This window comes from Herpailurus yagouaroundi, unplaced genomic scaffold, assembly GCF_014898765.1.
Source record: "Herpailurus yagouaroundi ecotype Mexico unplaced genomic scaffold, PumYag 250, whole genome shotgun sequence".
NCBI lineage: Eukaryota > Metazoa > Chordata > Mammalia > Carnivora > Felidae > Herpailurus > Herpailurus yagouaroundi.
The window spans coordinates 23,305,757-23,329,931 of NW_024412467.1; the positions used below are offsets into that span (position 1 = coordinate 23,305,757).

General features: G+C 42.3%; 1 protein-coding gene across 6 annotated transcripts in view; it reads left to right on the plus strand.

The window, feature by feature from the left end:
* The window catches only part of SERPINB9 (serpin family B member 9), a 57,323-nt gene that overhangs the window by 25,827 nt on the left and 7,321 nt on the right, over window positions 1-24,175 (plus strand). Inside the window, exons 1-3 of one of the 6 annotated variants that reach the window (XM_040460479.1) lie at window positions 19,132-19,351; window positions 19,522-19,523; window positions 22,015-22,192. In XM_040460479.1, the coding sequence (XP_040316413.1) occupies window positions 22,025-22,192 (168 nt within the window). In that variant the 5' untranslated portion in view covers window positions 19,132-19,351; window positions 19,522-19,523; window positions 22,015-22,024. The other 5 variants (XM_040460474.1, XM_040460477.1, XM_040460475.1 and 2 more) reach the window with 5 other exon arrangements.

The following is a 24,175-nucleotide window of genomic DNA, read 5'->3' on the forward strand; positions in this document are numbered from 1 at the left end:
TCCATTTGCATAACCTTTTACACATAATATCAGGAGTATTTGAACACCACCCCTGCAGCGCAACTGTGGAGCCCAGTTGTAGTTTCCCTGAGGTTCTGTTCTCCAGTTTACTGAAGGACGGAGGCTTTGGGTTGGGAGTAGGAGACATGGGAAAAACCTATATTCTCATTCTGACTTGACATTTAAATTCCAATCTGGTCTGTAAAATTTGTAGTGAAACATTTTCATTTTTATTTCTGCTTTTTCTCTTGTTCCCTGAGGCCATGTTAGATTCAATCCCAAAGACTTTTTTTCTTTTTTTTCCTGCGTCCTGTTATCATGCCTTTTGGATATGAATAATTCCGCTCCACTGGTTTTCAGTGGGAGGAAACTGTGTCCCCTTGGGAGATATGTGGCAATACCTGGAGACACTTTGGATTGTCATAATTGAGAAACTGCTACTGGCATCTAGTGGGTAGAGGTCATGGATATTGCTGCACATCCTAAAACACACAGAGAGCCCCCACAATGAAGGACCCCAAGTGTCAGTAATGAGAAAGCCTGTGCTAGACAATTAAATTCCTTTTCAAAAAGGAACCCACTTGATCTTTGGTACAGAGATTTGTTTGGAGGTCACTCTTTGGGGAATTAGAATGCAGTGTTCAAAGCAGTTGGTGGTGTTTTCTGTTAACAGACACTTTTGTTTAAAGAAAGATGGACATATTCACCAAGGTTTCCACTCACTTCTCAATGAAGCTGATGAAAATGGCACACAGTGTTTTCTCAGAACTACCGACAGCCTTTGGAGAAAAAGTGTGTAAAGGAAAATAACAGAGAAACTACAGAAGAGCAGAGAATGATGAACAGATATTCCTTGACTTGCAGTGGAGTTATGTCCCAATAAACCCATCATAAAGTGAAAATATCCCAAATTGAAAGTGCATTTAATATACCTAACCTATCAAGTGTTATATCTTAGTCTAGCCTACCTTAAAGGTGCTCCAAATACGCTGTGCTTAGTCCACAATTGTGCAAATCATCTAACACAAAGCCTATTTTAGTGTTAATGATCTCATGAAATTTATTAAATACTGTAATAGAAGTGAAAATGAGAATGGTTGTGTGGGCACAGAGTGGTTGTAAGCATACTGGTTATTGACCCTGGTGACCGTGTGGCTGCCTGGGAGCTGCGGCTGTTGCCCAGTGTCATGAGAGAGGATAGTCCCGCATATTGCTAGCCTGGGAGAAGTTCAAAATTCCCAATATGGTTTCTACTGAATGCGTGTCACTTCTGCGCCAACGTAAAATAAAATCATAAGCCAACGCATCGTAAGATGGGGGCTGTCTGTATAACTCCACTGCCTTAAAATTGTGCTTAGAAATACACTTTTATAATTTTGAATTTTAATACTATTTCTGAATTATGTCTTTCTTTTTTATTGTTTTCTGACACATCTCTCTCTGGTGTCACTCTCAGTATGTCCATCCTCCTGAACCCATACCTGCTCCTCCCCCTTGCCTCCCGATCCCCCACCCTGCTGTAGAAGTCAGAAGCTCAGCCATCCGGAGTCCTCCCTGGTCTTAACCTCTGGTCGGTGAACTGGTTCCCCTGCAAGATCTCTTTAATTTGCCCCCTCTCCTGAGTCACACTGCTGCTGCCTGAGTTCAGAGTCTCACTGTATCTTTTACACTATTATTTTAATTGCTACTTGACTGGTCCTCCAAGCACAGCCTGGTCCTTTCCTCTGTCTCACAAATCTGCACTACTGGCAAAAATAGTCTTTCTAAATAAAAATCTTATTGTGAAACTGAGACCTTTGAATCGGGCTGGCTTCTATAAAATTTCTTAGTCCATAAAAACCCTTCTTTAATGCAGTAAGTGAAGCAAAAAAACAAAAAAATAAAACTACCATATAATATACAGGGTGATGTGATTATGAGATTAATGAATTGACGGGATGATCCTGGCCACCTGACTGGTTGGCAGTACCCAGAGTTGTTCTGTAAGTCACAAATACATCCTTGCCCTGGTGGTGCCATGCCATGGAGGTTGCCTGCTCTGGGCTTAAGTCTCCTTGGCGATAATCCTGTGTCCTCTGGCTGGCTGGGTCTTCCAGGATTAGCTGTGGTGATTCCAGGAAATGTCTGGTTAATGTTCATTTTTGAACATCAGCCTGATCTTTCAATATTGGAGAATATTAGGGGCACAGGGAATTACCTGCCACTTTTCTTGGTTGCTTGGCTTCTCTTTCACCGTACTTCCTCTTTCTTCTATAAAAGCTGAAATATTTGAAAACACGTGATGAGCGGGAAGATGGGAGCCAATTGCCAAGCTCTTTATATCTGAAAACAAATAATTATGGGGAGTTATCTGTAGATTTTATAGGTCTTTCCTGATTTGGCCTCAGAATTAATTTTCAATTATCATTCCCTGCCATTGCATTCTCCCTAACCCCTACCCTGAAAACACACACACACACACACACACACACACACACACACACACACACATCCAGACCTATTCCAGTCCATTCCCAGAAGACCTTTCTTATTCTCTGTTCTCTTAAGTTACCATGATGGTCCAGATTTAAAATGCTTTTTCCCTTTTTGTCCAGTTGGAGACCTATATTTTTAAATGATCACATCCCACTATGAAGCCTTTGAGTCATTCCACAAATATATTTCAGACACTGTGGTGGTTGATGCTGTTGACAGAAAATGAGTGTAGGAAAGTGAGGCCATCATAAGGCCTACAGTCTGGTGTGGGGGACAGAAGTTAATGGAGTCCATATGGAGTATAAGTGTGGGACAGGGAAATTCTTGGCATTGGGGGATCATAGCTGCCACCATCCATTTTCTCATAACACCCGGAACGCACCTCTCTGTACTTTCGGCCTCTGTCATCAGGCTCTGAGTCACCTCAAGTCAGATACTGTGTCTTGAACTTGATGCCAAGCACCTAGCACAGTGACAGATAGTAGATGGTTATACTTTTTTGTTAATTGAGTTAATGAATCTTGAAATGCAGCATAACCTATGCAAGTATTTATGGTAGAAACATGGTAAGAGGGGAAAAAAGTGTTTTCAAAGTTGTGGAAACTTTTACAGAATAGAGCCCCACTCAGTATTTGTGCTCTTTGTAAGGAATCCTCTCAGAGCTCCCTGAGGCTGTCCTGTGCTAGATCTAGAGAGGCTGTCCTGTGCTAAGGATACAGAAGAGTCACAGAAAAGACAAGTAGCTAGGTCACACAGTGATGGTGTGAGATGCTAGCTTGGTGGGGGGTGGGGGGAGGTCTCTGAGTCAGGAAGGAAAGAGGGACTATGCCTGGCTGGGGCATAGTATTTTCGGGTTTAGCCCTGTGACTCGGTTATCAGAGGGCTGTTTGTGTGTGCTTGCTGGATCCCCAGGCCAGCAACACAATTCTGTTATTTGTCTTGGGTCTGTAAGGTCATGAAATAGTGATTTTCAAAAAATACTTAAACCTCCTCCCTTCTGGACAGCACTGGGAAATCCCTGAAAAGTGCTTCCTTTTTGGGACCCTGTTTATTTTTTATCTGGGAGGACTCAAAGGTCAACCAGATATGGAAATATTTTTCAGATACTACAACTTTCTTAAAGTAATAAGATGGGAAAGATTTTGATGGACAAAAATAATTAACTTATTTCAAAACATCTCAATTCTTAATCTTTTGCTGAATGGATTTCATGTCCCCTGTGTATCTTTTACTGGGGGGAAGAGAGAAAAAAACCTAAAATCATTTTCATATTCAAAGTTCTGTTTTTTCATCCTTAGTCAAATCCATCTTCTGTCCTTGGCGGTGTGGTTTGGATTGGAGGTAAGTTTCCTCTCAGCCCTGGAGCACGGAGACAGCACGTGTGTATCATGCTATCATGCTCTACATTTACTCACTTTCTTGCAATGTAGGTGACAATGATGCCTATTTGCCTTTTTTTCTCCACCTATAAATGTACCATCTTTATTTAATTCAGTATGGATAAATGATTGGTACTTTCTAATTTTTATCAGTGTGTGAATCCCTGTGATGGATATCTTTATTCTTATTTTAATTAATTAATTAATAAATTTACATCCAAGTTGGTTAGCATATAGTGCAATAATGATTTCAAGAGTAGATTCCAGTAGTTCATTCCCTATGTATAACACCCAGTGCTCAACCCAACAAGTGGCTTCCTTAATGCCCCTTACCCATTTAGTGCATACCCCCACCCACAACTCCTCCAGCATCCCTCAGTTTATTCTTTGTATTTAAGAATCTCTTATGTTTTGTCCCCCTCCTTGTTTTTATATTACTTTTGCTTCTCTGCCCTTAAGTTCATCTGTTTTGTATCTTAAATATGAGTGAAGTCATATGATATTTGTCTTTCTCTAACTAATTTCGCTTACCATAATACCCTCTAGTTCCATCCACATAGTTGCAAGTGGCAAGATTTCATTCTTTTTGATTGCCGAGTAATACTCCATTGTGTGTGTGTGTGTGTGTGTGTGTGTGTGTGTGTGTGTGTGTGTATACATACATATCTCATATATATCTCATATATACGTACGTACATATCTTACATCTTCTTTATCCATTCATCTGTCAATGGACATTTGGGCTCTTTCCTTACTTTGGCCATTGTCTATAGTGGTGCTATAAACATTGGGGTGCATGTGCCCCTTTGAAACATCATACCTATATCCCTTGGATAAATACCTAGTAGTGCAATTGCTGGGTCATAGGGTAGTTCTATTTTTAATTTTTTGAGGAACCTTCGCACTGTTTTCCAGAGTGGCTCCACTAGTTTGCATTTCCACCAGCAGTGCAAGAGATCCTCTTTCTCTGCATCCTCATCAACATCTGTTGTTGCTTGAGTTGTTAATTTTAGCCATTCTGATCAGTGTGAAGTGGTATCTCATTGTGGTTTTGATTTGTATTTCCCTTATGATGAGTCATGTTGAGCATTTTTCATGTGTCTGTTAGTCATCTGGATGTCTTTTTTTTTAATGCTTATTTATTTTAGAGAGAGAGAGATGGGTAGAGCATGAGCAGGGGAGGGGCAGAGAGATAGGGAGACACAGAATCTGAAGCAACCTCCAGGCTCTGAGCTGTCAGCACGGAACCTGATGTGGGGCTCGAACCCACAAGCAGTGAGATCATGATCTGAGCCAAAGTCAGATGCTTAACCAACTGAGCCACTCAGGCATCCCACCTGTATGTCTTCTTTGGAAAAGTGTCTATTCCTGTCTTTTGCCCATTTCTTCACTGCATTATTTGTTTTTTGGGTGTTGAGTTTGATAAGTGCTTTATAGATTTTGGATACTAACCCTTTATCTGATATGTCATTTGCAAATATCTTCTCCCTTTCCATTGGTTGCCTTTTAGTTTTGCTGATTGTTTCCTTTGCTGTGCAGAAGCTTTTTATTTTGATGAGGTCCCAATAGTTAATTTTTGCTTTTGTTTCCCTTGCCTCCAGAGATGTGTTGATTAAGAAGTTGCTGTGGCCCAGGTCAAAGAAGTTTTTGCCTGCTTTCTCCTCAAGGATTTTGATGGCTTCCTGTCTTATGTTTAGGTCTTTCATCCATTTTGCATTTATTTTTGTGTATAGTGTAAGAAGTGGTACAGTTTAATTTTTCTGTATGTTGCTGTCCAGTTTTTTCACCACCATTTGCTGAAGAGACTGTCTTTATTCCATTGGATATTCTTTCCTGCTTTGTCAAACATTAGTTGACAATACATTTGTAGTCCATTTCTGGGTTCTCTATTCTGTTTCATTGATCTGAGGGTTTTTTTTTTGTGTGTGCCAGTACCAGACTGTCTTGATGATTACAGTTTTGTAATACATCTTGAAGTCTGGCATTGTGATGCCTCCAGCTTTGGTTTTCTTTTTCAGGATTGCTTTGGCTATTCGGGGTCTTTTCTGGTTCCGTACAAATTTTAGGATTATTTGTTCTAGCTCTGTGAAAAATGCTGGTGTTATTTTGATAGGGATTGCATTGAATATGTAGATTGCTTTGGGTAGTATTGACATTTTAACAATGTTTGTCCTTTCAATCCATGAGCATGGAATATTGTTCAATTTTTTGTGTCTTCTTCAATTTCTTTCATAAGCTTTCTATAGTTTTCAGTGTATAGAGTTTTCACGTCTTTGGTTAGGTTTATTCCTAGATATTTTATGGTTTTTGGTGCAATTGTAAATGGGATCAATTCCTTTATTTCTCTTTCTGTTGCTTTATTATTGGTGTATAGAAATGCAAATGATTTATGTGGGTTGATTTTATACCCTGTGACTTTGCTGAGTTCATTGATCAGTTTTATCAGTTTTTTGGTGGAATCATTTGGGTTTTCTGTAGAATATCATGTCATCTGCGTAGACTGAAAGTTTGACTTCCTCCTTGCTAATTCAGATGCCTTTTATTATTTGTGTTGCCTGATTGCTGAGGCTAGGACTTCCAATACTATGTTGAATAACAGTCGCAAGAGTGGACATCCTTGTTGTGTTCCTGACCATAGGGGGAAAGCTCTGGTTTTCCCCATTGAGGATATAATAGCAGTGGGTCTTTCATATATGGCTTTTATGATCTTGAGTTATGATCCTTTTATCCCTACTTTCTTGAGGGTTTTTATCAAGAAAGGATGCTATATTTTGTCAAATGCTTTCTCTACATCTGTTGAGAGGATCATGTGGTTGTTGTCCTTTCTTTTATTGGTGTGATTTATCCCAATGATTGTTTGTGGATATTGAACCAGCTCTGCATCCCAGGTATAAATCCCACTTGGTCATGGTGAATAATTGTTTTAATGTACTGTTGGAACTGGTTGGCTAGTATCTTGTTGAGGATTTTTGCATCCATGTTCATCAGGGAAATTGATCTGTAGTTATCCTTTTTAGTGGGGTCTTTGTCTGGTTTTTGGAATCAAGGCAATGCTGACTTCATAGAATGAGTTTGGAAGTTTTCCTTCCATTTCTGTTTTTTGGAACAGCTTCAAAAGAATAGGTATTAACTCTCCTTTAAATGTTAGGTAGAATTCCCCTGGAAAGCCATCTGGCCCTGGGCTCTTGTTTTATTGGAAGATTTTTGATTACTAATTCTATTTATTTACTGGTTATGAGTCTGTTCAAATTTTCTATTTCTTCTTGTTTTAGCTTTGGTAGTTTATAGGTTTCTAGGAATTTGTCCATTTCTTCCAGATTGCCCAATTTATTGGTGTATAATTGCTCATAATATTCTCTTATTGTTGTTTGTATTTCTGCAGTGTTAGTTGTGATCACTTCTATTTCAGTCTTGATTTTATTTATTTGGGTCCTTTCCTTTTTCTTTTTGATCAAACTGGCTAGGAGTTTTTCATTTTTGTTAATTCTTTCCAAGAACCAGCTCCTGGTTTCATTGATCTGTCATACTGTTGTTTGGTTTCTATAGTAATGAATTCTGCTCTAGTCTTTATTATTTCCTGTCTTCTGCTGTTTTGGGGTTTTATTTACTGTTCTTTTTCCAGTTCTTTAAGGTGTAAAGTTAGGTTGTGTATCTGAGATCTTTCTTCCTTCTTTAGGAAGGCCTGGATTGCTACAGACTTTCCTGTTATGACCACCTCTGCTGGGTCTCCGAGATTTTGGACTGTGGTATTATCATTTTCATTGGCTTCCATGTACTTTTTAATTTCCTCTCTAACTTTCTGGTTAGCTCATTCATTCTTTAGTGGGATGTTCTTTGGTCTCCAAGTATTTGCTGTCTTTCCAAATTTTTTCTTGTGGTTCATTTTGAGTTTCATAGCATTGTGATCTGAAAATATGTATGGCATGATCTCCATCTTGTGTACTTGTTGAGGGCTGATTTGTGTCCCATTATGTGATCTCTTCTGGAGAATGTTCCATGTGCAGTGGAGAAGAATGTGTATTCTGCTGCTTTAGGATGAAATGTTCTGAATATATCTGTTAAGTCAATCTGGTCCAGTGTGTCATTCAAAGCCATTGTTTCCTTGCTGATTTTCTTTTTAGATGATCTGTCCATCGTTGTAAGTGGGGTGTTGAAGTCCCCTACTATTATCGTATTGTTATCAATGAGTTTCTGTATGTTTGTGATTAATTGACTTATACATCTGGGTGCCTCCACCTTTGGAGCATAAATGTTTGCAATTGTTATATCTTCTTGGTTTATAGACCCCTTAATTATGATATAATGCCCTTTTCTTCATCTCTTGGTACAGTCTTTATTTTAAAATCTAGATTGTCTGATATAAGTATGGCTACTCAGGCTTTCTTTTGGTGACCACTAGCATGATAGATGGTTTTCCATCCACTTACTTTCAATCTGAAGGTGTCTTTTGGTCTAAAATGTGTCTCTTGTAAACAGCATATAGATGGATCTTGATTTCTTTTCCATTTTTTGACTGGAGCATTGAGTCCATTGACGTTTAGAGTGAATACTGAATGTGATGATGGATGGGATCAATAGCTTGGATTTGGCCTCCATCAACTTAATATACATATTACTCAAATATATAAAAGTATAAAATATATTTGAATACATTTTTAAGCTTTATAGTTATATAGTTATATTTATATGATATAACTTCAGGATGGAAGGATAACTCCCTTTGGCCAACAATACCTTTTCTCACCAGAACCTTTTCCCCAAAGGCTGGAATATTAGTTGATGATCCTCTTAACTTGGAGAAATACTTTTTTTTTAAGTTTATTTTATTTGTTTTGAGAGAGAGCAAGCGAGTTCATGAGCAGGGAAGGGGCAGAGAGACAGGGAGAGAGAGAATCCCAAGCAAGCTCCATGCACTGTCAGCACGGAACCCCATGGGGGGGCTGGATTTCAAGAGTCATGAGATCATGACCTGAGCTGAAATCAAGGGTCTCATGCTTAACCAATTGAGCCACCCAGGTGCCCCGTAGAGAAAAAAAAATGTTAAGTTTATTTATGCACCTTGACAGAGAGAGAGAGAGAGAGAGAGAGAGAGAGAGAGAGAGAGAATCTCAAGCAGATGCATTGTCAGCAAGGAACATGATACAGGCCTCGAACTCACAAGTCATGAGATCATGACCTGAGCTGAAGCTGGACGCTTATACAACTGAGCCAGCCAGGTACCCTGAGAAATACTTTTAAATTGGAAGATCCATGGGGGCATTTCTTTATACAGGTTCTCAAAAGAGAAAAAAACACAATTCCTTCCAAAACTAATATAGAAAGTTTATGTCTCTCTATATTTGCCACTCTATTCTCTCTATTTGATCTGTGGGAACAATAGCACTTTGTACTCAACACTAAGATGTACTGATGAATATTTTACATTTATCAGCATAAAAACACAGAGGTAAAAACTCTCTTATCTATCCCTGAGGGGTTCTTCCAGTTAGATGTGTTATTTTGGGGGGTAAACTATGCTCATTTTTCAGTAATCTAATTTTGATTTCCTGTTTTTGTTAGGAAAAAGAAACAGTATATATGATATTTAAGCCAGATAAATTAAAAACAGGGTATACAGGGGCTTCTGGGTGGCTCAGTTGGTTAAGCATCCAACTTTAGCTCAGGTCATGATCTCACAATTTGTGGGTTTGAGCCCTGCGTTGGGCTCTGTTTTGACAGCTCAGAGGCTGGAGTCTGCTTAAGATTCTGTGTCTTCCTGTCTCTCTTCCCCTCCCCTGCTTGCACTTCGTCTCCCTCCCCTGCCTCTCAGAAATCAATATTAAAAAAAAAAAACTTTAAAACAGGGTTTACAGACAGATCCAAACACCAGACCTGGGGCTGCCATATGCATAGGAAGACACAATATCATTCTGCCTCCTGACGGCAATACCCATCTGGCCATGGTAAGCCCTAAGCAGTGAGTCTGAGCATCTGTGGATTCCAGCCTGAGCTTGTTTCTCTAATTCCATCCACAAGCCAGCATTCGGGGACTTTCCAACTTTGGGTTATTACAAATAGTGCTCGATGAATACCACTGCATATCTTTTTGTGAACATGTATATGCATTTCTACTGGGTATCGAATTGCTGGTAAGGACATGTTTTGATGAAGTTAAGAAGAGAGTGTGCCAAAAATATAAGGACATTATTCTTTATTCTGAAGGGAGGCGCTTGTTGAAGACTCAGTAATCATTGAACAAGAGTATTAGAAAAGAGGGTAGGGATTGATCTAGGCAGTGTTTCTTAAATATTAATGTGTCTAAAAATTGTTATAGGCTGAGTTGTGTTCTCCGAAGTTCATATGTTGAAGTCCTTACCCTCCTGTACTCAGAATGTGACTGTTATTTGGAGATGGGGTCTTTAAAGAAGTGGTTAAGTGAAAAGGAGGTCTTTAGGGTGGGCCTTAACCCCACACGGTTGATGTCCTTATAAGAAGAGGAGATTTGGACATAGACACAGAGGAAGAACCATGTGAAAACCCAGAGAGAAGATGGCCATCTACAGGCCAAGGAGAGAGGCCTCAGAAGAAACCAACTTTGTTGACACCTTGATCTTAGATTTCTAACCTCCAGAATTGCAAGAAAATACAATTTCTGTTGTTCAAGCCGTTCTGTTGAACAGCCGTTCTGTTCTGTTGTTCAATCTGTGCTACCTTGTTATGGCTATCCTTGCAGTCTTGTTTAAACGCAGACTCTGTTCAGTAGGTGTGGGTGTGGACTCAAGGTTTTTATTTCTAACAAGATTGCACATAATACAGATGCTGCTGGCCCATGGACCACACTGTGAGTAGCAAGGATCTAAACCACAAGTGAGGAACTTCTCTTAGGAGGAGAGACCTTTCTCTCTAACAGGAAAGGAAGAGAGTTCAGGACGGAAAAGTAAACTTGTATGTGGGAGGTAGAGGATCAGTGGCAAACTGGCTCAGCGGATCCAAAAGGGATGTGTTGGGTGGGGGAGGGAGAGGCCCTGAATAATGATGTTTGCTGGTTCCTGTGGTATAAATGCTCTCTCCGTGGCTGACTTTAATTACCAAGATTTTAACAACTGGCTTGCAAAGTTCCTGGAAGTTTGACAATGGACTCTTGCCACAGGTAGGGCCAGCTCCAGCTCACGGCTGTCCTGGATGCTGCGAGGGGCCTGCCTGATTTCCCTGCCTTCTCTCATGGGACCAGAATGTGCTTCTCTTGTGGGGACACAGGTGAGGTCTGTCATGGCTACTTGAAGAAAATTAGTAGAGACTGGAACCAGAGCTGATGTCCCATGAGTTGTCATTGAAGAGGAGCGCTCACTGGAGCTCTGGGTAAGGGGAGGAGCAGATACAAGTCGAAGCCCCTGTATCTCCTTTCCTCCTTCCCTGTGGACACTCAGAATGAGTGACAGCTCCTAGGGGCCAGGCTGACTCCAGGGCAGGCAGCTAGCTTGCAAGTTAGGGCAAATGGGAGATGCCGGAAGTTATGCTTCTGTAATTCCCATTTCCGCTCTCAGCTCTCAGGAAGAGCCCACCCTTCCTGCACAGATAATCTTTGATTTTCTCCTCTTCCATAGTTAGAGAGAGCTGAGCTACGATCTTTGTCTCTCCTTTGTCAGACTGCCCTCTGACTCACAGTAATGTGAGTAAATGTAACAATTGATTATAAGAATTTTGAAATTAGGTATTTCAGATTAAATATTTAAAAATTTTTTTTCAACATTTTTATTTATTTTTGGGACAGAGAGAGACAGAGCATGAACGGGGGAGGGGCAGAGAGAGAGGGAGACACAGAATCAGAAACAGGCTCCAGGCTCCGAGCCATCAGCCCAGAGCCTGACGCGGGGCTCCAACTCATGGAACGCGAGATCGTGACCTGGCTGAAGTCGGACGCTTAACCGACTGCGCCACCCAGGCGCCCCTCAGATTAAATATTTTAAATGAGTTTAGGGAAAAATAGTTCTTTTTGAAAAACTCTGCTGGCCTTAGTTGTTTTGTAGCTGTTTTACTCTTGTGTCCCTAGGACAGGGAAAACATGAGAATTTGGGAAGAGTTTTGGTGTGTTTATAAGAAGAAAAAATCTGTGCATTGTCTTGGACCAGAACTTCCCACGTAGTTGCACCGGGGGTGTGGGTGCTGGGAGACAGGTGGGGGATAATACATGTGTGCGTGGGCACATTATGTTGTCTGGATTCTAGGATTTAACTCTGTTTTTCCAGGTGGAACAAACACTAACATCTGAGAAGTTCAGATCCTGGACAAATCCAGAAAAGCTGACTAAAGAAAGTTCAATTTCTCCTTCACAGATTAAAGCTGGAGGAGACTTACAGCTTGGAGTCTTTTTTTTTGAAGTTTAGGACTGGTGTGTTTAAGGAAGCCAAGGCCAACTTTCCTGGAATGTTAATAAGAAGTACATGTCCAAGGTCATGCACAGAAACCTTGCAAGGGGACTAGTGAAGAAGGCACAGAGGCAGTGTCTGTGCTCAGGACTGCCTGGGCCACAGAACAGAACCCAGACTTCACGGACGGTCCTTTTCTTCTCTTCCTCCGGCACCACAAAACTGGCAGCATTTTGTTCTGTAGTGGGTTCTCTTCTCCATAAAAAGGCACAGTTGCTGGCCATGTCCTCCCTTCCCCTTCTGCCTACCTTGCCTTGATTTAAATCTTGAGTGACCAAATCAGTGTAGCAATTTGCATGGCAAAATAAAATGTGTGCACTTGGGTGGTTTGTGAATGTTTGTTGGGAGCATTCCACAGCTGCTTGAATAACTGAAGCTTTGGATGTGTGATGTTTGGGGCTGATGCTTGTTTTGCAATATTTGAGGTGTCCTTGAGTGGTTCTGCCCTCCCTCTATAATCTGGGATGGCTCCCCTCTCAGACTGTGCTTACTATTTGTGGGTGTTTTTAGAGCTTCTCAGGGATCCATGGACCAGTCCTCTGCTCTTCTGTCCTGGGATCACATCAGAGCTCTGCTGCCCACTCCTGCCAACCTCCTCAGGAAATGCCAGTGCCCAGGCCCTGTGGCTCACAAAGCCAGAGATCTTGACATGTTAACCCTGCAGCCACCCAGGGTCTGTCTCTTCAACAATTGAGGCAGTATCCCTCAGTGTCTTCTTCAGTGCCACACACAGCCCTGCATGTTCCATATCTCAGAGAGTCCCTTGTAGAAATAACTCAGGTACACGTCCAGGCCTTAGCAATTAGCTTTGGGACTGGGCTAGGAGGTGGTACTCTGAAGCAGAAGCCTGCAGCCCTCTCCATCTCTGTCCCTGGAAGCACACACCAAACTCTGCCTAGTTCTCCTGAAGCCCCCAAGGAAACCCTCACATACTCCCCAGCTCCTGGGAACAATGGCCCGTGTTTATCACACATGCTTCGATGTGGCTCAGGCGTATCTGTTGCTAAAGAAAAGATCTCCCTACATTAATGTATATTTTGATTACAAAAGAATATGTGTCGTGGCAGAAATTTGGACTATTGAAAATATGAATAAAATTTAAGTTGTCCACAGATCTGTGGCCACGCACTGAAGAAGTTCTCAGACAGACGTGAGCGGACATGCAGGGCTGCCTCTGGGAGACAGCAGCAGCCACAGCAGCCTGCACACAGCCTTTATTTCCTATCTCATTAGATAGAAGTATCAAAGAAGATCACAGCATGGAAAGAGGGCACAGAGGATCTTTAGACATTAACCAGACATGCACCTGGTGGCTACGTGAAGGCAGGCAGGGAGCACATCTAGTTTCAAGGAGTGTCAGGGAGTTATAGCAGGTTTTGTATCTTAACTGTCCCCTGGGGTATCATGAGGCTCTGTATCTCATAATGCTATTGCCTTCAACAGCCTTTAGACCAGAACCTTTCTGACAGTTCAGCTATCCCCATTCACCCTCCAGGACATATAATCCATTCTCTAGAAATAACTCCACACAAATCCACACCCAGCAATCACTACTGTTGATGGTGAGATGTGTATATTTTTATATATCCCCTTCCTTGGGATGGGCAACTGGCATGACTGCCAGTTGACCTGTGAGCTGGACCCAGGCCCTCAGAGGCTCCACACACTCTCTCCCCTGTCCTGGGTATGTGGGTTTCACTTACCTTTCCCACTTGCAGAGACTGCTCCAAGGACACGGTTTTGAGACTGATGTGACGTGGAAAATACCTGCATGGTGTATGTGACTGAACTCAGTTAAGGTCTCTTTAGAAACTTTTTAAGATTTGGTGGGTGGGTGCTGGGATCCATTCATCTTGCTGCCACCCAATACAAGCCAAGCTTAATAAAACTGCCACCTGTGTACCAACCTGGAGTGGCCTGCCTCTTTCTTCAGTCTCTCCCTGCCCTCTGAGCATGGAGCTGGTTTCATATTCTTCCAAGGAAGTTCCTAGGAGGGTTTCCAACCAACAATATGTATGGAAATAAAAACTTATAAACACAAGTTAAACTTTCACACAAGTGAATCATAGACTTCTATAGCACCTACTTACTATGAACCTTAATTGACTTGTATGATTTTCCATATTTCTTGTGATCTATTTACTTGTAGACAATTTGGGTAATTTAAATTATTTATATTCCATGCTGCACTGTTATATTATGTACTGTACTATTGCTCATTCCTTAATGTTTTAAAGGAAGCCTTCCTAAACATAATACTGTTGAGATAAAAGTTGGGCATATTTTAAGGCTTCTTCCAAATTGGTCTCCAAAAAATAACCGATTTACACTCCCACTTACACCATCACTGACTGCTGCCTGGCTTATTTTTTAAGACTTGGACTGAATCATGGTTGCTCCTGCTTCTACTTTGGATTCACGGCTCATTGGTCTGTTACCTGAGCCATTTACATTACAGCTCTTATTAAAATCTACCAAGCTAGACTATGTTCCTGGTTAGACCACATCCATTTCAGGGACCGTGCTTTCTAAACTGGATTTGGGGAAAAAATTAATCCACAGGACTGGAAAACAGGCATCTACAAATTTTAATTTTTTTTTGTCCTCTACAAAATGACTTTAAAATTTTATTAAGGTATAATGAATATAATGGACTTCACATAGTTGACATGTACAATTGGATAAGTTGTGATATTGTAGGCACTGGTCAAACCATCACCATGATCAAGATAATTAGCATATCCATCACACCCTAAAGGCTCTTCTTATACCTTTCAGTCCTTCTCTCCCATCCCTCCTTGCCCCATCTTACCCACATACCCTCAGTCTCAGGTACCCACTACTCTGCTTTCTGCCACTATAGGTTAATTTGCATTTTATAGAGTATTATGTAAATGGAATCATACAGCATGTACTTTCTGGGTATGGCTCCTTTCACTCAGTACAATTATTTTGAGATTCATCCATACAGTGTGCATCAATAGTTCATTTTTTAATTACTAAGTTATATCCCATTGTATGGATACATTACAGTTTGCTTCCATTCATCTGCTACTGGATATTTGGGTTGCTGCAAAGATTTTAACTATTACAAATAAAATTGCAATGATCGTTCATTTGCAAAGTCTTTGTATGAATGTATGTGTTCATTTCCTTGTGTGAATACATAGGAGTGTGAATACCTGAGTCATATGGCAGGTTTAAATTTTTAAGAAAATGCAAAATTGTTTTCCAAGATAGTTGTACCCAGTAGATCAAATGAGAGTTCCAGATGCTCTGTATCCTCACCCACACTTGGTATGATCAGTGTTGGTAATTTTAACCATTCTAATCGGTGTATAATGTTATCTCATTGAGGTTTTAGTTTGCATTCTCTAATTCTCTAATGTTCAGCATTTTTTCATGTGTCTGTTTGCAATCCATATATGTTCTCTGGTGAGGTACCTTTTTAAATCTCTCACCCATATTTTATTATTTTGTTGGGGAGAGGTTGTTTGTTTATTGAATTTTGAGCATTATTACAAATACCAAGTTCTCTATCAGACACACGACTTGCAAATACTTTCACAAATCTTGTGACTTGAGTTTTCATTTTGATAACAGCATCTTTCAAAGAGGAGTTCTTAAGTTTAACGAAGTCCAATTTATTAAACTTTTTTGCTTATGTATTGTGCTTTATCTAAGAACTCTTTGCCTAAGTCAAAGTCAGAGAGAATGTCTCTTAAGTTTATACTATAACATTTTATGTTTTGGCCTATGATCCATTTTGAGCTCATTTTGCATATGTTGAAAAGAGCATTCTTCCTCCACTGAACTGCATTTCCACCTTTTTCAAAAATCAACTGATCATATATACATGGCTCTATTTCTGGACTATATTTGATTTTGTTGATCTAATGTGTATCTTGGTGCCAATACCACAATACTTGATTATTGTAGCTTAATAGTAAGTTTTGAGGTAATGTAAGTCCTCCAATTTTATTCTTTTTAAAACATTTTTTAATGTTTATTTATTTTTGAGAGAGAGAGAGAGAGAGAGAGCGCGTGTGTGCATGAGCAGGGGAGGGGCAGAGAGAGAGGGAGACAGAGGATCCAAAGTGGGCTCTGTGCTGACACCAGAGAGCCCAATATGGGTCTTGAACTCAGAAACCATGAGATCATGACCTGACCTGAGCCGAAGTCAGTTGCTTAACAGACTGAGCCACCCAGGCACCCCTCCAATTTTATTCCCATTTTTCAAAATTGTTTTAGCTATGTTGGATACCTTGCTTTTTCCTATAAATTTGAGAATTAGACTCTGCTGACCTTTGGGCTGTTGTTTTCATATGTGTTATGAACCCCACAATACATTGTTATTATTTTAAAGACACTTAAAATACTATTTAGGGGAGCCTGGGTGGCTCAGTCAGTTAAGCGTCTGACTTCGGCTCATGTCATGATCTCACGGTTCATGGGTTTGAGCCCCACGTCGGGCTGTGTGCTGACAGCTCGGAGCCTGGAGCCTGCTTCTGATTCTGTGTCTCCCTCTCTCTCTGCCCCTCCCCTGCTCATGCTCTGTCTCTCTCTGTCTCTCAAAAAAATAAATAAATGTAAAAAAAAATAGTATTTAACATATTATCTTTTAAAGACAATTAAGAAATAAGAAAGATAGCCTTATGTATTTATCTGATACTTATTAACAGTGCTCTTCTTCCTTTGGGTACATCCTTGTTCCTTTATTATTTTTATTTTGCCTGCCTGAAGGAATTACTTTCACACATCTTGACATGCAAGGTTGGCTGGTGGTGAAAACTTTCAGGTTTCGTATGTCTGAAAAAGTCTTTATGTCACCTTCATTTTCGAAAGGCATTTTTGAAACATACAGAGTTCTAGATTGATGGTTTCTCTTTTTTCTCCCAGTATTTTAAAAATGTTTCTGCACTGTATTCTTGTTTGCATTTTTTCCCGAAGAAAACTCGGATATCATTTTCATCTCTGTTTTTCTGTATCTTTTTTCTTGGATCGCTTTTAAGATTTTCGTTTTGTCTTTTAAGCAGTTTGATCATGCAGTATGATGATGAAGTGAATAAAAACCTACAGTGTTAAAACTCAACAATAAAAAGACAAATAATCTAATTTGAAAATGAGCAAAGATTTGAATGGGTTTTTCCCTGAAGGAGATTTACAAAGAGCCAGTAACCACATGGGGAGGTAAAAGATGCTCAACATCATTAGTCATCAAGGAAATACAACTCTAAAACATCATGCAATGCCATTTTCACACCCTCTGAAGTTAAAAAAAAAAAAAAAAAAAAAAAGAGACCATAGATTTCGAGAAAACTGAAACCCATGTACACAGATGGTAATAAAATTTTGTAGCTGCTTTGAAAAATAGTTTGGCAGTTTTTCATAAAGTTAAATACAGAGTTACTATATGACCTAACAATTCCACTCCAGGTATAGACCCAACAGAAATGAAAACATACATCTAAACAAAATCTTATATGTGAATGTTCATAGTAGCATTATTCATAACAAACAAAAGAGAGAAAAAACCCAAATGTCTACCAATTGATGAATGAATAAATAAAATGGACACACACACACACACACACAATATTATGTCATCAGTCATTAAAAGAAATGAAATATAGATCACTGTTACCTTGAACCAGCAAAGATCAACCTGAGAACACTGTGCTAAGTGAAAGAAGGCAGTCACAAAAGACTATATTATATATGATTCTATCTATAATATCCCACAATAGACAAATCTAGGCAAAATGGATTAGTGGTTGCCAGGGGCTGTGGGAAGAGGGAATGGAGAAAATCATGAATGGGCATGGTGTTTCTTTTTGAGGTGATACAATGTTCTGGAGTTAGATAGTGGTTATAGTTGTACAACTTTGTGAACAGACTAAGAACCACCGAATTGTATGCTTTTAAAGAGTGAATATTATGGTCTGTTAACAGGTCTCAATAATGCTGTTAGTTTTTGAAAAGGGAGGCACCCAGGGTGTGAAATTTAAGGAGGCACTCACTGTCAGGGTCACATTAAGTACAGGGGTTAACCCCTAAGAGTGTGTGCCTCTTTACATTTAGTTACCTGGCTTGCCTCTCTCCCTAATTCAGACCCTCAGGAGAATGCACTAATTCAGGTTTGAATTTGAAATAGGAAGAGAAATCTGCTGCAGAAAGTCATTTAATCTGTTCTCTTCCTCTGACATCATCACATCAACAAGAAAGGCTTCTAGTTGCTGGGGTCTCTGGTCACTGGCCATGAGGTATGGGAAGAGTGTGGGTATCTGATGACCTTTCGAACAACTGAATCAACCATCCGCAAGCCCGCCCTGCGTCAGCACCCCCATGTGCTGAGGCAGTCCGGCTCAGTCTGTCTGTTCCCATCACTTTGGAGATAAATGGTAGCGATTGCATACACAGCAGCACCAGAGCCCAAGAGCCCAAACACCAGCAGGGGAAAAGGGCTCAGGTCCTAGAAGGTAGGCCGCCTGGCTTCTGTGTCTGGGTTCAGAACAGCTAATTACTGTGGGATCTTGAGCAGATACTTTATTCTAGCTGACTCTTTCATCTGTGTAGGATGAGCGGTGTGGAATAAGACCCACAGGCCTGTCCCTCCACCTTTGCATCTGGAAGTAGACAAGCCCAGGCTAAGTTCTGTTGCCTCTCGCTCGCGTCCCCGGGGTGTTCTCCACTTGTGAGCCAGCGCGGCGGTACCAGCCTGACTCACCTATCCGTTCGAAAGTGCTTTTCCTTTCACAATCGGTTTGGGAGGCAGTCAGCCCTTCCAGTGTCCCCCGCAGGGCCTCACACGCGAGGCTGGGCCGCGGAGGGTGGGGGTGGGGGTGGGGGTGGGGGGCGGCCGCAAAGCCGGCCTGGGACTAGACCCTGGCCGCGCCCAGCCGGCGGTTACGCTGGGGCGCAGCTCACGCACCGCCCCCAGCGGAGGGCAGGAAGCGTGGAGGTCGCCGGGGCGAGCATAAAATTCTGCTGCCGCTCCCTCCCGACGCGAGCTGGTACCGGGGAGCGGCTCTTCCCGGAGAGGTCGGCATAGGCCCGGACGACAGCCACGGGAGGAGCGCGGCGGTGCCGAAGGTGGCAAGTGGGGGCGCCACGGGGCAGGGCGGGGACGGCGGAGGACGTGAGCCCCCAGCGCTCGCGCTCAGACACTGGACGCGAGGGCCATCTCTGTAGAAGCGAACCGGATCAGGTGGTGCCTCGCCCTGTTCACAGAAACAGAGCCTCTTTGGATCGCAGCCGCACAGTGGTGCAGCTGTGGCCGGTCCCAGAGCCCAGGCCACCTGATTCCCTCCTCCACTGTCTTGTCTCTGCGCTTCCCAGGTCTCTTCCTCTCCAGCCGCCTCCCTCCACCTCCCCGCCCCGCCGCCCTACTTCTTCACCCCATCTCTCTCCTAGGGATCCGCGCACTGACCTCTCCCTACCTCTCCTCTTTCCTGCTGAAATCACCATTCTGCAGCTGTAAATCCGAGCACTACTTACCCATCCTAATTCTAACAGTCATTCCACACAAACTTCTGGAGCCCTTCCTTTTCCCTGAGCCCTCTTCCAGGCCCGCAGGACCCGCGGTGCCACACCGCCCCACCCGCGGGAGCTTGCAGCCTAGTGGGACCACAAGCAATGAGAGACGGAGTTGCAGAGAAGAGTGAGCCAGCCGCCAGGGTGGGTGGAGCTCGTGAAGGGAAGCCTTCTGAGACCGGGGTGTTTGGGTGGAGAGGGAAGCTGAGTGCCATTAGCCAGTGCAGGTGTCGGGGTGGTGGATAAATGGTGTTTTCCTTGGCCCAGGGGTGCCTTGGAGGGAGTGAAAGGCGGTCAGGATGGCTAGAGGCTGATGCTGGAGCAAGGCGAGGGGGTCAGGTGGAGGATAAGCCCTTTAAATGAAGTGAGCTTTGAGCTTATCCTAAGGGCCAGGGGAATTTTTTTTTAAAGTTTATTTCTTTATTTTGAGAGAGAGAAAGAGCGAGCAGGGGAGGAAGGCAGATAGACAGAGAATCCCAAGCAGGCTCCTGCTGTCAGCGCAGAGCTGGAGTGGGGCTGGATCTCACCGTGAGATCATAACCTGAGCTGAAGCCAATCCACTGAGCCACCCAGGCACCCTGAGCCATGGGAAATTTAGGAGGAGGGCTGTCCAAATGGAGTGAACTGGGGGGGGGGGGGGTCGTTCTGTTCCGAGGAGGCAGCAGGGAGAGGGAGCAGGTGGTCTAGACTAGGTGCAGGCTCACAAGTATACGGGTTCCGGAGCCATTTGGGCAGCAGAAGGCAGGACTTGGTGATGGGTGTGAGGGGATGAGGAGCCGCAGGAAAGAGTCAGGGAGATGGCAGTTGGGTGAGTGAGGGTCTCATTTCCACCCTTACCTAATTGCCTGGTGGGCTGGGGGATGGTGGCGGCCATGTGTTGAGGTTCAGCTGTGTGGTCAGCAAACCTGCCCACTAACATTTACACTTCTGACCTCCGTGGCTTCATAGATCCTGACCTCCCTGTTCTTGGTAGTTTTGCTCTTTCTTGTACCCTTCTCCGTTCCTCCTCGCCTCTCTATTCTGGTGTTCTGCAGGGGCTGCTCTTCGTCCTCTGGTGCACAGTCTCCATTAGTGGCTTTTGCTCTATCGAGTAAAACTGCCAAATCTTGGGAGTAAAACTCTCAAATCTTGCTAAGTTAGCAAAATATTATAAAACAAAACAAAAGCAAAGTTTTCTCAGCCTCTTTTCCAGTGTTTGAAGGTCACGTGATGTCTAGAGGCTAGGGATCATTGGGCACTCTGAGTTGGGTTATGGGCTATCGGGAGTTAATTGGCCATCTAGGGGGTAGGGCTGCTCAGCTGGAGAGCACACTGGCTCTCCCTAGCTGGTTGATGACCAGTCACTATAGATAAAAGGTCCTTGCCTCACAGTCAATTTAAACCCACCTGCAGCCTGTCTGTCATCTCTTACCAGAATCTCAAACATTTCTCAAGTATCAGCTGACAGATAGGAAGACTGTGGCCTTTTGCATAGCTGAAACTCTCAAAAGTGCTCTTCATAAATGTATGAAAGAAGAAACAGTATTGGGGCACCTGGGTGACTCAGTCATGTGAGCCTCCAGCTTTGGCTCAGGTCATGATCTCAGGGTTTTTAAGTTCAAGCCCCTGCATCCAGCTGGTTGCTGACAGCACACGGAGCCTGCTTCAGATCCTCTGTCTTTGTCTCTCTCTGCCCCTCCCCTGCTCATGCACTCTCTCTCTCTCTCAAAAATGAATAAACATTAAAAAAAAAAAAAAAAAAACAAGCAGAAGAAGGAGAAACAGTATTATGGAGACCAGGCTAGAGAACAGGCTAGAGAAACTAGAATTTTTTTCAGTAGGAGTTTCCCCCTCCTCCCCCTCCCCTGCTTCCCTGACACCATCCTCCTTCTCCCTGATGTCCTTCTTGTCAGGTGGGAAGAGCTGGTCCTTATGGGAAAGGATTGGACTTCACTGCTCCTGGGAGACTGAGTGCTGTGTGTTTGTGCCAGTGAATTAGTGCTGTTAATTCCTGAGGCTCTCAAGCTGGTTTGATCTCTGCCAGTACCATACTTCTCTATTTACCTTAAAATGGGGACTCACTTTTCAGATGGGGAGCAACAATAAATGGGTTTTCCTCCAACTTAAAATGTTTATGAGCTTTATTATTTTAAAACAAGTACAATTCCAAGATTGCCAGATATTTGATCAATAGCCTTCAGAGGTGTATTAAGGCAGCCTTTCTCTTTATTCTCTGGTTCCAGAGCCTGTATCATGGATGCCCTTTCTGAAGCAAATGGCACCTTTGCCTTTCACCTTTTAAAGATGCTGTGTCAGGACAGCCTTTCACGCAACGTGTTTTGTTCTCCTGTGAGCATCTCTTCTGCCCTAGCCATGGTCTTCCTGGGGGCAAAAGGAAACACTGCTGCCCAGATGGCCCAGGTAAACCTACCTGTCACTCAGGAGAAGGGACTGTCCTTTCAGTTGTTATGTTCCATCACCCAGCTTCATACCTCATACTCCAGAATTGCCACGAAGCAGGACGGGGAGGGGTCCTCGTGCATACACACGTACATGCTTATATCAGGCAGGTGGGGCTGCCTGGGGAACAAGACGCAAAGGGCAGGGCTGGGAGTCTCTTTTGCTGAGACTTTTTTGGGGAAAAGTCCTTTAATAATTTGGTTAAGACTATTAAAATCTTGTCCTAGCATCTTATCTTTGTTTAGAAAATGATACTGAAATTATTTGAAATCTAAGCAGTTAAGATCTCTCATTTTTGAAGTAAAGACTTCATAACTGTAATTATTCTTTGGTAACAAAGGGTAGGTTAATATCTCTTTCAAGTCATTAATACACCAGCATGCCTTCCTGGTAAGGGGATGGACAAAAATAGGCAAATGTGGATGAAAAGGCGTGTCTTTATTACATATACAGACTGTGTGTGGACTAGTTTAACAAACATTCAGCAAACATCTGAAAATGATTAAGAATCAATCCCTGTCCTGAGGGGGTTTTATAGAGCAGGCAGAGGACATGTGCCTAAGATAAAACCTACAAGCTTATCTCATGCTCCCTGAGCACACCTTCGCTACAGGAGGGTTGGTGTGGCTCTTTGTTTCAATACCACTTTCTTTTCTCTTGACAACCCTTTCTGGGGTAATTGCTTATCTGAATCATTTTTCAGCTTGTGACCTGAGAAGTGAAGGTTTATGTGTAGAGAGGGGCTTCTTTGGGCTTACCGAACTTTTCTGTGTTTTAAGCTAGCTGATGAATCCTTCTGGGAGGTTTTTTTTGTTTTTGTTTTTTGTTCTTTTGGTTTTTTTTGAGAGCCTCAAGATTGTTCAGTTACCTTGTATTCAGAGACATCAAAAGTTCCTTGGGGCGCCTGGGTGGCGCAGTCGGTTGAGCGTCCGACTTCAGCCAGGTCACAATCTCGCGGTCCGTGAGTTCGAGCCCCGCGTCAGGCTCTGGGCTGATGGCTCAGAGCCTGGAGCCTGTTTCCGATTCTGTGTCTCCCTCTCTCTCTCTGCCCCTCCCCCGTTCATGCTCTGTCTCTCTCTGTCCCAAAAATAAATAAACGTTGAAAAAAAAAAAATTAAAAAAAAAAAAGTTCCTTATCCTTCTGTGCTCAACTAGACAGTAATGGCACTCAATATGCTGAATATGCATTGCTACTTACAGCATTAAGGGAAGTTCTTTTAAAGAACTAGTGTTTGGATTCTGTATAAACTGACAAAGATTGCCTTGCCCACTGATTGTATTTATGCCCATTTCTTCTTGAACTTATCATGCTTTTAACTGTGTTGTTTTTTTTAAATCTTAGAAGCAAATTTTCCTCTATTAGGCATATTTCATACTTACGTTTTTCTTGGGATGCAAGATTTTATAATAGCCCCTTTTCTGAATCCTTCTTCTCCTTGTCATTCTTCCTATTACTTATTTTTTTAATGTTTTTATTTATTTTTGAGACAGAGAGAGACAGAGCATGAGCAGGGGAAGGGCAGAGAGAGAGAGAGGGAGGCACAGAATCCAAAGCAGGCTCCAGGCTCTGAGCTGTCAGCACAGAGCCCGATGCGGGGCTCGAACTCACGGACTGTGAGATCATGACCTGAGCTGAAGTTGGATGCTTAACCGGCTGAGCCATCCAGGTGCCCCCCTATTACTTATTTTTTAACAAGACAGATCTATTTAGGCAGAAAAGCCAACTCTTACTCCTCTGTTTTCTGTTCTCTCTCTCTCTCTCTCTCTCTCTCTCTCTTTTTCTCTCTGTATCTTCTCCCCACCTCCACATAGTATTGCTCTAGTATGTATTAAATCTGCAATTTAAATGAGAACAGTGTTCTTTTAAAGGAAAATTTTGTAGAGTATTTGAGAAAGAATTTTCTCTATAAAACTCTATAAAGAGTTTTTGAGATCAAAGAACAA